The sequence below is a fragment of the Anguilla rostrata genome, chromosome 10 (assembly GCF_018555375.3).
Source record: "Anguilla rostrata isolate EN2019 chromosome 10, ASM1855537v3, whole genome shotgun sequence".
Taxonomy (NCBI): Eukaryota; Metazoa; Chordata; class Actinopteri; order Anguilliformes; family Anguillidae; genus Anguilla; species Anguilla rostrata.
The window spans coordinates 9692585-9706883 of NC_057942.1; the positions used below are offsets into that span (position 1 = coordinate 9692585).

Genomic DNA, 14299 nt, shown 5'->3' on the forward strand with positions numbered 1-14299 from the left:
TACAGCGCTTTGAAGACAGTTTGTGGTTTTTCCTTTGCTCAGACAAGGAGAAAATAATTTAGACTACAGCGGACAAATGTCCTGTTTGATGAAACAACTGGAAACCATGCAGTATAGGGATTTGAGTGGGAGGAAATCTTGATAATTTCCTCTAGGTTTTATAGTATTCTCGGCCTTTTCCTGTCTTAACCCTGACTGGTGCTTAAAGTTGAACTTAAGGTTGATCTTGAATCGATAAGATGCTTCAGTACACTTCAGAATTAATTCTGCCGCTGCTATCAGCAGTTACATCAATGAATAAAAGTCAGCCAGTATCTGTGGCAACCATATATGCCCAAACCAAAACACCTACCACCACCATTGTTTCACAGATGGGGGGGAGTCTTTGGATCTTAGCCAGTTCCTTTTGGCCTTGCAGTATAGCCTTTGTAATTCTGTTCGTGGAGCCTTCTGCGTACAGTAGTCACTGACAAATCCACACCTGCCGCCTGAAGAGTGTTTCTGACCAGTCAGAGAGGTGCATGATGGTTTTTCTTCATTATGGTGAGAATTATTCAGTCATTTAATGTAGAGGTCTTCCTTGGCCTACCACTACTACTTAGGCTGCACTGATAAAGGATGTGTATGCTCTTCATTTTTTAAAACCTTTTTGATCCTCTAATTGAAAAATTATTTTTTGGTTTCTTAAAGACAGCTCAGTTGAAAGGCTCTGCTGCAAGTTGCATCGTATGTTTTTCATCAGCTTGTCTGAGAAATGTTAGGTCACGAGAAACCCCCACCTCCTTTCAGATCTACAGTTTCATGTTTTGTTTTGTAGGGGAGTCTTTAAGGTAGTGAAATCAAACAGTATCTTTGTTTCAGGTTTTGTGCAGTAGACAAGTAAAGACACAAAGAGGAGACAACTACTTTTGAAATAAGCTGTCTAATTTTCTTTGAAAATGAATTTGAGGAACTGTATATGACACATCAATTGCATATTTATCATGCATTAAGAAACAAATCTTTCAGGAAGATATAAAATGAAGAAAGCGACATTAATTACACGGCCTTGAAGCTTTGTACAGAAGCTCTCTTCACTCTTACTTATTTTTATTTTTGCTTATTTGATTTGCAGTCCACATGGACTTCATTGGCTCTCAGATATTTTCTCTAATTCCACACACACAGGATCAGTTGGTCAAATGAAATGTCATGAGCTGGATCCGAATGCTTTGAAGCTTCTTCTCTGTATCATTTTTGTGCAAAAACTCTCTGCTATGCGAAACGTTTGTGTAAGTCGCTCTGGATAAGAGCGTCTGCTAAATGCCTGTGATGCAATGTAATGTAATGTAAACCATCTTTTTGTCCCAACATTTCTCCAAAGGCACAAAGTGCAGAAGAGCACTGACGTGTGATGTTCTCTCTTGTCTTTATGCACCAGGTAACTGCTGAGTCTCTGAGTAGCCGCAGCTATGCGAGCCCCCTGTTCTCTTACCTGCTGTGTGACCGCCCTCCTGAGCCTGTGGGCCCTGTGCCAGGCTCAGTATGACCAATGGGGATACCCGCAGGGCTACGCCGAGCCCGCGGAGGAGCACTACAAGGTCCCGGAGCTGCCCCCGGACACGCCCAGGATCCAGCTGCGTCTGGCCGGGGAGAAGCGCAAGCACAACGAGGGCCGCGTGGAAGTGTTCTACGAGGGGGAGTGGGGCACCGTCTGCGACGACGACTTCTCCATACACGGCGCCCAGGTGGTGTGCAAAGAGCTGGGCTACCTGGAAGCCATCTCCTGGTCACCGGGCTCCAAATACGGCAGAGGAGAAGGTGAGGGGGGGCAAGGGGCCTGGTCCAGATGCCGTTGTGAAAGGACGCAATGCAGGGATGCACATCTCCATTCTGGGATTGCCAGTGTGTTTGTGGAACCATAATTCAAATTTTTTCTAAACAAGTGTATGTACCAGAGCTGGTTCACTCCTGTGTAGGACCACAGTGAAACATTTTCCAAAAGGATACATGTGTCTGTAGGAGTAGCTCATGCTTTCATATTACATAATAATTTGGCTACTTAAAGAATTAAGAAACAGATCTCTCATTGTGAATCACTTGTATATATTTCTTATTTTCCTAAACAAACCATATCCATATCTGACATAATGAAACAGTATTCTCTTGAGCACTTATCCAATCACATAATAGTCAGTTTTTATGTTTTCATTGGTTTTCAACAATTTCTATGGAATGCTTCATCTTGTAAGTTTTCCTCTCACTTGGTTTGTCTCCAGCTTAGCATGTTGTATGGATGTAATTGAAAGTGGAGCTCATACCACAGAAATCAAATGTAATTTGGGGAAATATTTAGGGGGGAAATGTATGGAATATTGAGATAAATGGTCAGAGAAACCTATAATCTCATCCTCAATTTTATAAACTGGTTAGAAAATGATGAGTTGCTCAACTCTGCAAATTCAGCTGGAGGCCACAAATGCAACACTCAGACTGTAGTGCCCTGAAACAGTTACTAATCAAACCCAGATGAGTCTGATTGCTGCAATTAACTTGCTGAGGACTCATATGTTCCAGTAAAGAAGGTTCAATTCCTGCTGTAAATAAGATGAATAAGATTCAGCCCATCTCTTGAGCTTTGCTGTGGTGGACCGTTAGGAACAGAATCTGCACACCACAATTAGGCAACATTTACTCAAATTCATAAGTCATTTAAAGCATGCGTGTACAGTATCTATGCACATATGTATGATGTTTAGAGTTATGCAACATTTTGTAAACCCACTTTATAAAATGTTGCATTCCTTTAAACATCATAAACATCATCACAATGATCTGTGGTTTTAGTTTTAGAGAGGTGATTTTCTGAAATACATCTGTGGAAAGGGTTAGTGACAAAATACCTTCTGTATTGAAATACACAGCGCATTCCAAATTTCCTGCTGTCCTTGGTTTAACAAATTATTGATAATTAACTTTAATGAACAACATCAACAGCATTGAAACAATAATATTTTGGCTGAAGCATTCAGCTACCTTATTCAAACAACTGACCTTGTTGAGTCTTATTCAGAGTAATGCACTGCGCATCTTTAAAAAAAAAAAATTCTGAAAAAAGCCTTTAAAGATCATCTCAGGCTCCAGTATAAAACATGAACTATTATGTACCTGTTGTTATCTGCCATTGGATTTGTGTATATCCATATTAAGTTTGAAATAAGCACAGTTTTTCTTCAAAAAAAGAAGAACATTTCTAAAAGAAATAAAGTCATGGATTTCATTAAACATAACTATGTCCAACTATCCACTGCCCCCAGGTCATATTTGCTCATAAAATAGCAAAAAGTGGCTTTTTGAAAATAAATTCATGGGTGAAGTTGCACACTTTTATTATTCAGACTTTGCCTGCTGAGAGAACCTGAAGATAGAGTGATAATTTGTTTATCTTTTCCCAAAGGTTTTCAAATGTGTCTTTATTTATTTATTCATATTTAGTATGGGGTGGAGGGATTCAACCAGTTGACCTCTGCAGGGGTGGGGTTTGCCACATCTGGCTCCATTGTCCTCTGTTATAATTCACCCTTTGCTTCTCAGGCCGTATCTGGTTTGACAATGTCCACTGTACGGGGAAGGAGAAGACCCTGGCCCTGTGCTCCTCCAATGGCATCGGGGTCTCCGACTGCAAGCACACGGAGGACGTGGGGGTGTTGTGCAGTGACAAGAGGATTCCAGGCTTCAAGTTCGTCAACACCCTCACCAACAGCGTGGAGGTAGATAGTCTCCTCAGTCTTTCCGACTTGAGCAGTCGAACGAAACGTCTGTTTAAATCCATGGTGCTGCTGTTATTTCCCTTTCTGCTTTTGGTTTTCCACTGGCAGCCGCCCCTGTTCTCCAGACTGTTTGCAGAGATAGTCTACGTGCAGGAGCGTATATGACTAATTTTTTTTTTCTCAATATGAAACAGATGGGGGAAAACGCTGAGCTTGAACTGATAACCTGTTATCAGAATGAGGGTGTTTATTAGATCACTGCGTGGTGATTGGCTGGCAGTGTTTCAAAGTGATGAGGAAGCTGAAAAGTTGCAGGTCTGAATGAAAGTTTGGCCATTATTGCTCTAGCCTTGATGAAGTTCTTAATAAACTTGGCTTAGTAAGGTGCAGTGCAGTGTGTAAGTATTTGGACAGTGACACAATTTCCGCTGTTTTGACTCCAGCACATTGAATTGGAAATTAATTCTACTTTTCAGTTGCGGGTTTACTTTCTTGTCGTGCTCTGACCAACAAAACTGAAACTAAACAAAATGAAAATCAAAACTTGCTGCCTTGGTGTATGTGTTCCCAGTCTCGGCCCAGAACTGTGGAGAGAAATACACCTTTAAGCACCTGGGCTGATTAGTTAATGTAACCCAGGTGCGTGTGCTCTCTCCACCAGCTGGCGTTGCCGATAACAATCTGCTTCTCCAGCGGACCGAATGCCACAGTAAGCTATGTAACTCACCCTGGAAACTTCTAGGAGAATGAATCTTAAGAAGTAAAGAAATAGGAATATTATTGCTGTGAGCATAATAACTATGACTATATTACAAAGAGACAAGTGATGGGCACATCCCACATGCTTTATTGTAACATATGCTTTCCTTTTAGAAACAGCTGTGTTCACGTTAAGTAAGCACGCGTTGTTGGTAGTAAAATACATGACGTTGTATGGCAGGCTGTCATTTCCTGCTCTAAGTGTTATATTTGAAGTCCTACAGAGAAAGTGGCCCTAATTGGTGAGTGAAAGGTGTCTTGCGTTTAAAAAGGCAAGCTGGCTCATAACTTGCAATGTGTTCACAGTGGGGTCTGGGAGCTCCGAATTGTGTGAGGTCATGCGTGACTTAACGCAACGCAACGTGCAGTGGTTTTTCATACACCCTGTAGGCCTCTTCAGTGGGGCCTCGTGTTGAACCTGCGACTATAAAACCGCACACTATCTGGCCACGAGTTTTCGCCTTCTGTGAGCAAGATGCTTATGTCAGCATGTTGGACCCCAGTCTATGAAACCAAATTTTATCTGGACACAAGACAGGCCATCTGTGAGTAAGAAACTTAGCGGAAACTGTTTGTGTGGAAGAAATGGCCTGCATGGCTTCTGGACTACCTCATATTGCTTTTCTAAAACCAGGCCTGAAGAGAAGAAAAACACTTCAGGAGAAAAGTCCAGAGGATGGATTTACCAATGTGTTGTGATCGACCGCCTTCCTCCACATTTTCTGGGTGGAGTATTGTTTTTCTGGGCTTTTAACTTTCTTAAGTAGTGTCCAGTGATGGGTTGGCGTGGCTCTCATCTGGTTCAAGCCTAAGCATTATGTGTTCTTTTATTAGAGGTGGAGACCTTTGTAGAGTTCCCATTGTTCATACTGCCCTTGCATTAATCAAGACCAGATGAATGAATGAAGTATGCATCAGTTTACTCTGTCCTGAGTTGCCCCTGCAGAGGTCACTTTGACCACAGTTGTATTTAGAATTGATGGGGAAAAGATTCAGAGTAAAATGACTGAGGAAGTAATCCAAAGGAATACTGCCATGTGAAAATGATACATGGAGGTTCCCAAGCGACTTACCCAGCTGAGGAACTTAATCTTATTTCAGTCAGGTCCTGTTTGAAATGGAATCCAGACTTTGTTAAGCTGATTGTGATTTAATGTTTGAGAAGGAGGTGAGACACATTTGGCCACAGCAGCCAATCTGCAGGGTTCTCCCTGCCTCGGTGCTGAAGAGCAGCAGGTCGATCATGTGCCTGCTATCTGCCTCTACTAGCTGCCCCGGTTGTGCCATCCCCTGGCACGGTGACTGCTCAGCCCAGTTGGCAGCTTGCAGAGTGAAAAGAATCCACTACTGGTGTCACAGGATTTCTAAGGATTTACTTCCTAGTTTGTGTCCTCCTGAAATGAGAGCAGACAGTGCAGCAACGGGGCAGGACAGGTTAGGGTCTAACCAACAGCTCTATATTCCATTTAGGGGGAGAAAAGGAAAAAAACGGGGGGTTTAAAACTTTCTTCCTGAAGCGATTCGAATAAAGGAGCAGGTACAGGGGTTTAGGAGACACAGGGGAGCAGGCCAGGAGACGTCTAGACGGAGCCAGCCTCCGTCTTCTTCGGCCGAGGTGTACGCGGAAGAATGAGACTCAGCTTTTCCATCGCTGGGAGCGTACGTGGGTCTCTGCGTGACCCTGTAAACACAGCAAGTTCACTCCCAGTCCCGCGCAAGCCGGACCCGCTAGCTTCCTCCGAGAATGTTAATAAGGTGATTCACTGCAGTTGGTCTTGCTTCAAAACCGGGAGGAATGACGACATGCCGGTGTGGTTTTGTGTGGAAGGTTGGGGGCTGGGGGTTTGGGGGGCAAAGAGATGAGAACACTTCACCCTTTATGGGAAGATGCCGTAGGGGGCTTTTGATAGGGCACATAGGAACAATTCATCAACTTGTTTGTCAGCCGCTAAGGAGGCAAATGTTGAAGGAATGAAACGAGAGTGACGTATCGCTTACAGCTAGCATGCATGCGATGCTGACCTTTGCCTGATGAAGGCAATTTCTGCAAATGTAAAATAATGAAGTCAAACTTTGTTATTACAGGCCAGTAGTAGCTTTTTAAATAGAGCTTTCTCATGCAAGTGGGCAGGATGTTTGAACTATGAACCTCTGATGCTATGATGATTTTAACGTTAATATTTATTCCTCCGAAATGCTGTTTAAGTTAGCGGATGTTTCCTTGCAAATATTTTCCCGGATTAACCCAGAGCTTTCAACTTACAGGGGAGAAGAGTGGTATGGTTTGAGTTTTTGTGTGGTTTGACCTGTGACAGAGCACATACATAGGATTCTTCTTCTAACCAATTTAAACTCTGCTACAAGAATAACAAGAGGCCTTCTCTTCTCTATATTTATGAAACTTTTTTGGCTCAGTATACTTCCCTGAATCCAAACCAGGTAGCACCCAGATGTATAAATGCAAGTCTTTATATTGACATTCCTTCCACAAATTCTGACTTAGTTACGTGTTAATACCATAGTCTATTTGACATTTTGTATTTAAGCCCTAAGATGCAAAAAAAAAGCAACTTCTTAAAGAGAAAAAATAATAATTTAATTCTGGGCATCTCTTTCATTTTTTTTTTGCATCGAACCCAAATTTCACGGTCATGGAAATGCACAAAAAATGATGAATCTGCATCAGTTTTCTGAATTGAGCTTTAGTGGGTGGAGATGATTTGTTTATTTTATGTACAATATTGTTCCCTGGGTGGAGCAATGGCACATTCCTTTTTTTCCTGACCCCTCTAAATTACAGTGAACCCCTGGTGGTGCAGGTCCCACATTCTGACACATGCAGCACATTATTTTGAAGAGCATGATTTCGCATAGTCCAGATGATAGATTTTTCCAATGGCTTCTTGGATTTTGTTGAAAAGATACAGTCTAACTTAATTGCTTTATTAAAGCAAAGGCAAATCTGTGACAACTCAGAACCCGAACACATACATTTTGCCGTACAGCACAAAGTAGATATGTATTATTTCTAGTGATACCAGCTGTATCAATTTGACAGCTTCTGTATCTGAGTTATATTGTAATACCTGTTTACTTTATATGTAGGTTTGAACCATCCCATTGTGATACACTTTATCACTGGAGATCCAATTTGAAATGTATGCCTTGAAAACACATGGAAAACGGCAAATATATCTTCATTTAAGTAATTATTCAAATCCAACCATTTTTGTTGATGCCAAGGGTAGAGGGTTAAAGAGGTGGAGCAGAGGTAACATGTAAGCTGTTATGTAACAAAGATTTATTTGCATCTAGGCCATTATTTACACCCCTTTACATTCTGTACACATTGCACACACGTGTGCATGCACACAGACATAGGCAGCTGAGATGCATGTTCCTTGTCATAGTGGGGGATAACTCATGATTAGACATGGGGAAGGTGGTGCCTGATGCCCTTTGGCAGCTAAGGTCCTGTGCTTGTACACTCACCAGGGATAATACTGTTTTTATAACCTCTCAGCAGTAGGGAAGCATGCACTCGCGTGACTGTTGAGTGACCTGTATGAGCGTTATAGCACAAATCAGTAATGCTACCTATGACTAATGCGCATTCCGTTTAATTTTGACACTTTGCTCTATCCATGACACGTGCCTGATGTGCATTTCAATGAAGTAGTATCGCAGTGTCTGCTTTGGCAAGAGAGTATATGAGAATGTGTATTATTCCAAAGAGAATGTTTGGGATTCAGCTGTTAAACTCCTGAAGCCTGTGCGGGCGCCCGCAAAATGCACTGATTTTATGTGTATGGTGGGCAATTATATGATTGACAGGTCATTTATCCACCACAGTGCCTTCGGTAAGGTCAATAATCAATACTTTCTTTCCTTCATTTTCTTTCTCATACAATTATTGCGAACTTTGCCAGATTTTCCTCAAACATATTAAACTTATAAAACAAAACCCATAGGCATGGATATTTTTTTTTGTCCTTGGTCCAACACCAGACCCAGTATGGCCACCAAATGTGTTTTTCAGAGTTAGCAATGCAATTTCACAGCGTTCAGTGATTCGTCTCTCATTTGTGACTTTTCAGTCATATTCTAGCTCTGTCTAGCATAGTGATAGCTCCAGCTCCCAAGACCTTGAGACATTTTTATTCTGCATAAAATATTTTTGTTACCCTATTCCATAGGCCCTGTTCAGTATTTCTCAAACATGTAACTTCACAGAACATACTGTTGACCATTTGCAAGCATTCTTTCATTCCTCAAACGTTTGTGTCATATCTTGAGCATAATCAGCAGCTGCATCCTTAGCCATAACAACATATCACCAACTATTTGGTTGAAAGGCTTGTGGTTGTCTACCACTTTTAATCTGGTTTTTCCATATAGCACAAGAAGCATACCCTGTAGTTTGACGTCCACATATCTTAGGGTATGTTCCCACAGCCCGACTGCATACTCATGAAGGAGGAGCACCTTGAGGAATTACAGCTTTACATCTGTAAATTTTAGCACTGGGCCACAAAAGGTGCCACATGTGGCATATTGATTCCTCTGGAAGGAAGTGGCTCTCACCAGCACTCTGTGTGTGAGTACATGGTTTAAATTAGGTTGGTTGCTATATTTCTTTGAGTACAACGTGATATCACAGTTTGGCAATACCTGCTGTGGTTTTGTTCTCCTCAAAAGCAATTTTGTTCTGCTAACGTAAACAGTGATTTGTGGGGCGTCACCCTCCTTACCTCTGCATTTGGGATAAGAATGGCTTGATGACTGAATTAACGTGAAATATATCTGCTTATGCAGGATAATTTTCTCTGTTCACTGAAGAAAGGAAAAAAATGTTTTTGAACTGTTTTCTGGATCAGAGGTATCAAGGGTCAATTGCAATTATATAGATGTAGTTAGGCAATGCTGTGGTTGTTCTGTAGGTACAGTAACCATGTCCAACATTATAATCTCAATTGTGCCCATTATCTGAAATAGAATCAAAGATGTTTATGATTTCATATGTCAAGAATCAGATATTGAACACATAATATCTATCTAGGTACAGTAACTGCTTATTTTCATACTGTCTCCTTTGTATGGTACCCTTTTTTGTCTGTTTTTGCTCCAACTTTAATTCCTTTTTTCAATTTGCTTTAGTTTGAGACAGTGCAGTGCATTCTTAGCCAAGAAGCCCAGAACGATTCTGCTTTTCGGTAGATGCCAAATTGTTTGTTCCTAATTTGTTCATTGGTATCCAGTCATGTGTAACTCGGTTCCAAGTTATGTCTTTTTAAATAAACTGGCATTAAAGCAAAATCACATCAGCCTTTAAGAGGTACAGTACACTCAATGCATTTCAGTATATGACATGTTTATTCAGTGGTATCTTTAGAGATATTTTTAAAACAGAAATTCTAAATGAGGACTTGTCTTGGGTTCAAGTTGTTCATGAATATTACCAGACTAAATAAGGCTTCAGAAAAACATGTTTTGAGCAAAACTATCAAGATGTTTGCAATTTTACCTCAATCCCTTCCATACTCTGGCTCCTCCTATGGTTTCAGGGTTAAGTCATGGTTGGCTACGCCTTTAATTTTCTGTGACAGCAGTGATCTGCATTACCACAATGCAGCTATACTGCATGCTGAAGCGATCTCCATTGGAAAGTCTGTTGGTTTACCACTTGTGCCTATGGCTCCTTCTAGAGCTGTCTTGGTGGTGGGTGGGAAGGTTTTGTTGGGGGCGGGGAGGAGGGGGAGGGGGGGTGCTGTTAGTTTCCCCTCTGCCTCTGTTCCCTGAGTGAGCTGCATCTACATGAATCGATATTCCAGCTGCAGCACTTTCCTCCCCCCACTTTGGAACCACCACCCCCCCCCCCCCCCGCCTGTGAGGAGAGAAACACGGCACAGATGTTGGAAGAATCTCTTCACTTCTGTTCCTCTGCCACAGAATCGTACCTTCGTCAACGCGCTGGTTTTCCGCTTGTTTTTGAAACAGGCGCGTGAATCCCTAACGTGAACCCCAAAGGGACAATTAGGAGCAAAGAAGTTCCCCGTAGCCTTGAAGAAAGAACACGTAATGTCTCCCCAGCTTTCCCTCATATTCACACGCAAATAAATTAAGATAAACAATTCAGAGCTGTTGTGTTTTAATTTCTGATTCAGTTCGGTGAAACTGGAAACACTTTGTGTTAAAACTGTGTAAACTTTGTGTTACTGTCATTTCTGACTTCAGCATAATGAAAAGGTAAGTTTTAGTCTAACACAGGAATTCTGAAGCTGAGCCAAATGTGGTGTTGTTATCGTCTGCTGCGCTGTTTCCATTTTCTTTCTCACAGCTTGTACTTTCTTCGTTGTTATGTGTTGTTCTAAAGTGGTTCTTTTGATTATTTTTTCAATTTAACGTAACTGAAACTGTTTCCTCACTTCATTTACCCTTTCCATTAAACTGGGAATGAAGTTCCCGTTCTGGTTAAAGAAACGGGGGTCAAATCCTTCATGACACTTTATAATGAGAATGTGACTTGTAATATGTTCAGCTGTTACATTCATAGCTATTTTAAAACTGATTATATTACTCTATGTAGTCTTCAGGCTTCTGTACCAGCAGAGCACATGCTTAACACATTAAATCCTTGACGCTAAGCATGACATGCTGAAAGGATAATAAAGACTGAAATTGTGTTCTCATTAAACACTGATGAAATGTTTATCGTCAAAATAAACAGGAAGAAGAGTATAGCGCTTCACAGTAAAAGCTTGTTTGGCTCGTTCAAAGGAATGCAGCCACAGATATAGCGAAATAGCGCTCTGAAAAACAAAATTAAATAGCACAACTGAGAATTAGAATAAAGTAAACACTAGTCAGTTGTTTGTAGCAGGGAGCCTGTCTGAGTCTGTTTAAGCGTAACTGGTTCCCCTGGCTGTTAATCTGTCACTCTTTTCATTCAGGGGTTGTGGTCTTAAGTATTTAAAAAATAGGAGAGGTTTGCTTCTCTGCATGTAGTCTTGAACCCACTGCCCATTTGGGCTTACGCGATCAGAAAACAAGTCACACTCTCAGTCTAATACGTTTTTTAGGTTTGGTCTAAGTCATATCCGTGGTGCAGATTGAGTTCTGTCCTCTATAAATACATTTTGCTCAAGCAGGTGGGAAAAGCAATGTGTTACAACCGGTTGTGTGTGCCCAACACAAATGACTGCAATCTCCTTTGGCATCTTGCACTGAGGTCTATTTCCTCAAGTATATTGGCCTGCAGTTGAAAAAACATCCCACAGTTGTCAAGAGAATATTGCAATGCAACCAATAGTAATAATGTTTTTACACCATGTTTCTGGATTCAAAATGATCATTAATACACTTTGTGTTAATACTATTACTGCAATTTCTGACTTCAGGATAATGAAAAGTTAAGTCTTAGTGTAACACAGGAATTCTAAAGCTGAGCCAGATATTGTGTTGATGATCATCTGCAGGGTTTTTATAGCTGCTGGTGTTTCTAATTTCTTCCTCACATCTTCTGTTTTCATCATTGTTATATATTGTTCTGAAGTGGTTCATTTATTACTTTTCATATTGACATAACTGAAACGTATCCTTGCTTTATTAAAATACAACTAGCATCAATCAAAATGTTCCCTAATTCACAATGATTATTCATGTAATCAGTGTTAGTATTATTAATGTGATTTTTTTTTTCAGCTTATGTCTTGTCTCACAGAGCACGTGCTCTTGAATTGTTAGGCTTTCTAAACATTCTGTAGGCCCCGCATGAGATGTTTGCTTTACATCAGACTGTTTGTCCTTTCACACTAGTCACAGTGATGGGGTCTTTCAGGATGGTCTGAGCATTGTAAATGCAGTGCATCTGATTGTCCTGATAGCAATGTCAAGCTGCCAAGGCATGGGAAAACCCCCCTCCATTTGCTGCATTAGTTCATATAGGTTCTTTGCCTGTCAGTGCCTGTCTGCTTTTAGTTTGAGATAAAGCTTTCAGGCCCCAAGGTACCAGCTGTCTGCACACTTCTCAGCTCACTGGATACAAAACTGACACCCAAGAAGAATGAGTTATTTGCTTCAGTAGTGGCTTTGGGGCAGTGCTAAGTGGGAATGGTTTGGTTTTACTCACTGCTAAAGGGATGGTTTTCTGCCAGCGTAGCTTGTAAGTGGGTTAGTCATGCCCTTATAGATTAGCTATTTGGAGCTGTTTGGCTTTTGGAGCCAAACCACTTACTGTGCTATGGCCATCAAAGGTCATTTAGGGGCCTTGTTTCAGTGTACTTGTAGATTTGCCAATGTCTTTCATATCTAGAATATTTAATAATTTTTTTTTTTTAAGTATGCTGGATAGCCATGAAACATATGTGAAACATCTTCAGTGACTACATGGTAATTTGGAAAACCAGTCCCTACTGGTTCTGTTGACTTTCAGAATTTTGTTTTAATTAAAGTCACATGGGTTTATCCCATCTGTTTGGAATCGAATAGAACTGAATGATTTAGACTCATCCTTGTTCTGTGATCTATTTTTTGAGGTCATTAGAGACTGTTCATCGCAGCGCTGCTGCTTTTGGCATGGCGGAATCTGTGCATTCTGTCGGACTGATGCTATTTCATGAAACCCCATTTCCGTTGATGAAGTCATGCTATGCTACTTTGGGTTAGCTTTTTGTCTTGGGTGGGTGCGCCAAGCCTTGATAGAAGAAGTGCTTGGGCCAGCTCCACAGCTTGGCTGAGCAGTTGGAAGCCCATGTACAGTGATCTTCTCCGGTTGTGACCTGAACTGTCACATAACGCTGGAATGGGGGTGTTTTTGTGTGTGTTATTGCAAGTAAAGCTGCTGGAAGAGAGGTTTGTGGGCGGAGACTGATCATGTAAAAACCTGAATCATAAGAGAGTGAGTGGGTGTTCCCTGTCGTCACTAATAGTTTTTTCTGTGAATGCTGGCTATATAATGTGTATAATGTAAAATGGGCACTCAGAGGTCCAGCAAATTAGTATGAATCTGACACCCTGAAGAATCTTCTGTGAGTTGATGAAAGGGTATTTTGGCTGCCTGCCTAATAATAAAATCATAGATTGTTGTTTGTTATCCTTGCTAAACTTCTAAAATCTTTTTTCACTTATCAATGTTATCATATATGTAACCTACAAATAACTGGAAAACAGTCATTGAGATGTCAGTTTAGGAAGGGTTTGACCACTTTAATGTGCTAAATGATACATGATAACAGTGGGATTTGTTTTTTGTCCCTCCAGAGTCTGAACCTCCAGGTTGAGGACGTGCGAATCCGAGCCATACTGGGAACCTACCGCAAGCGCATCCCCGTGACCGAGGGGTATGTGGAGGTCAAGGACGGGGGCAAATGGAAACAGATCTGCGACGAGCACTGGACACTGATGGACAGCCGGGTCGTCTGCGGCATGTTCGGCTTCCCTGGGGAGAGGAAGTACAATGCTAGAGTCTACAAGTGAGTCGGGGTAGGGGGGGGGAGGGGGACACAACCATATGGAGGACAACAGCCATGTGTAGGAAACCAGTGGTGGTGCGATGCTATCTTGAAAATTCCTTTTGTGATTTCTATGAAACTTCCACTCGCGCTGGCTTACTAGATTGTTTTGGAACTTGCGGCAGGGTGCAGTGCAAATTCGAGACCACCTGGATGTTGTGCTAGTTCTAAGCTCTTTTCAAAGTCTGCTAGATAAATAATCATTTTGGAAAGGTGAGGGCAATGGGTGTCATATACAGAACCTTTTGTTAACACCCATGTGGTGCTCCCCGTTGCCTTTGA

General features: G+C 41.5%; 1 protein-coding gene across 3 annotated transcripts in view; it reads left to right on the forward strand.

Moving 5' to 3' along the window:
* The window catches only part of LOC135264914 (lysyl oxidase homolog 2B-like), a 36397-nt gene that overhangs the window by 3169 nt on the left and 18929 nt on the right, over positions 1-14299 (forward strand). For 2 of the 3 annotated variants that reach the window (XM_064353931.1, XM_064353929.1), the window contains exons 2-4: positions 1421-1800; positions 3574-3749; positions 13767-13978. In XM_064353931.1, the coding sequence (XP_064210001.1) occupies positions 1452-1800; positions 3574-3749; positions 13767-13978 (737 nt within the window). In that variant the 5' untranslated portion in view covers positions 1421-1451. Of the gene's footprint in view, positions 1-1420; positions 1801-3573; positions 3750-4561; positions 4751-13766; positions 13979-14299 lie in introns of those variants that run through there. The other variant, XM_064353932.1, reaches the window with a different exon arrangement.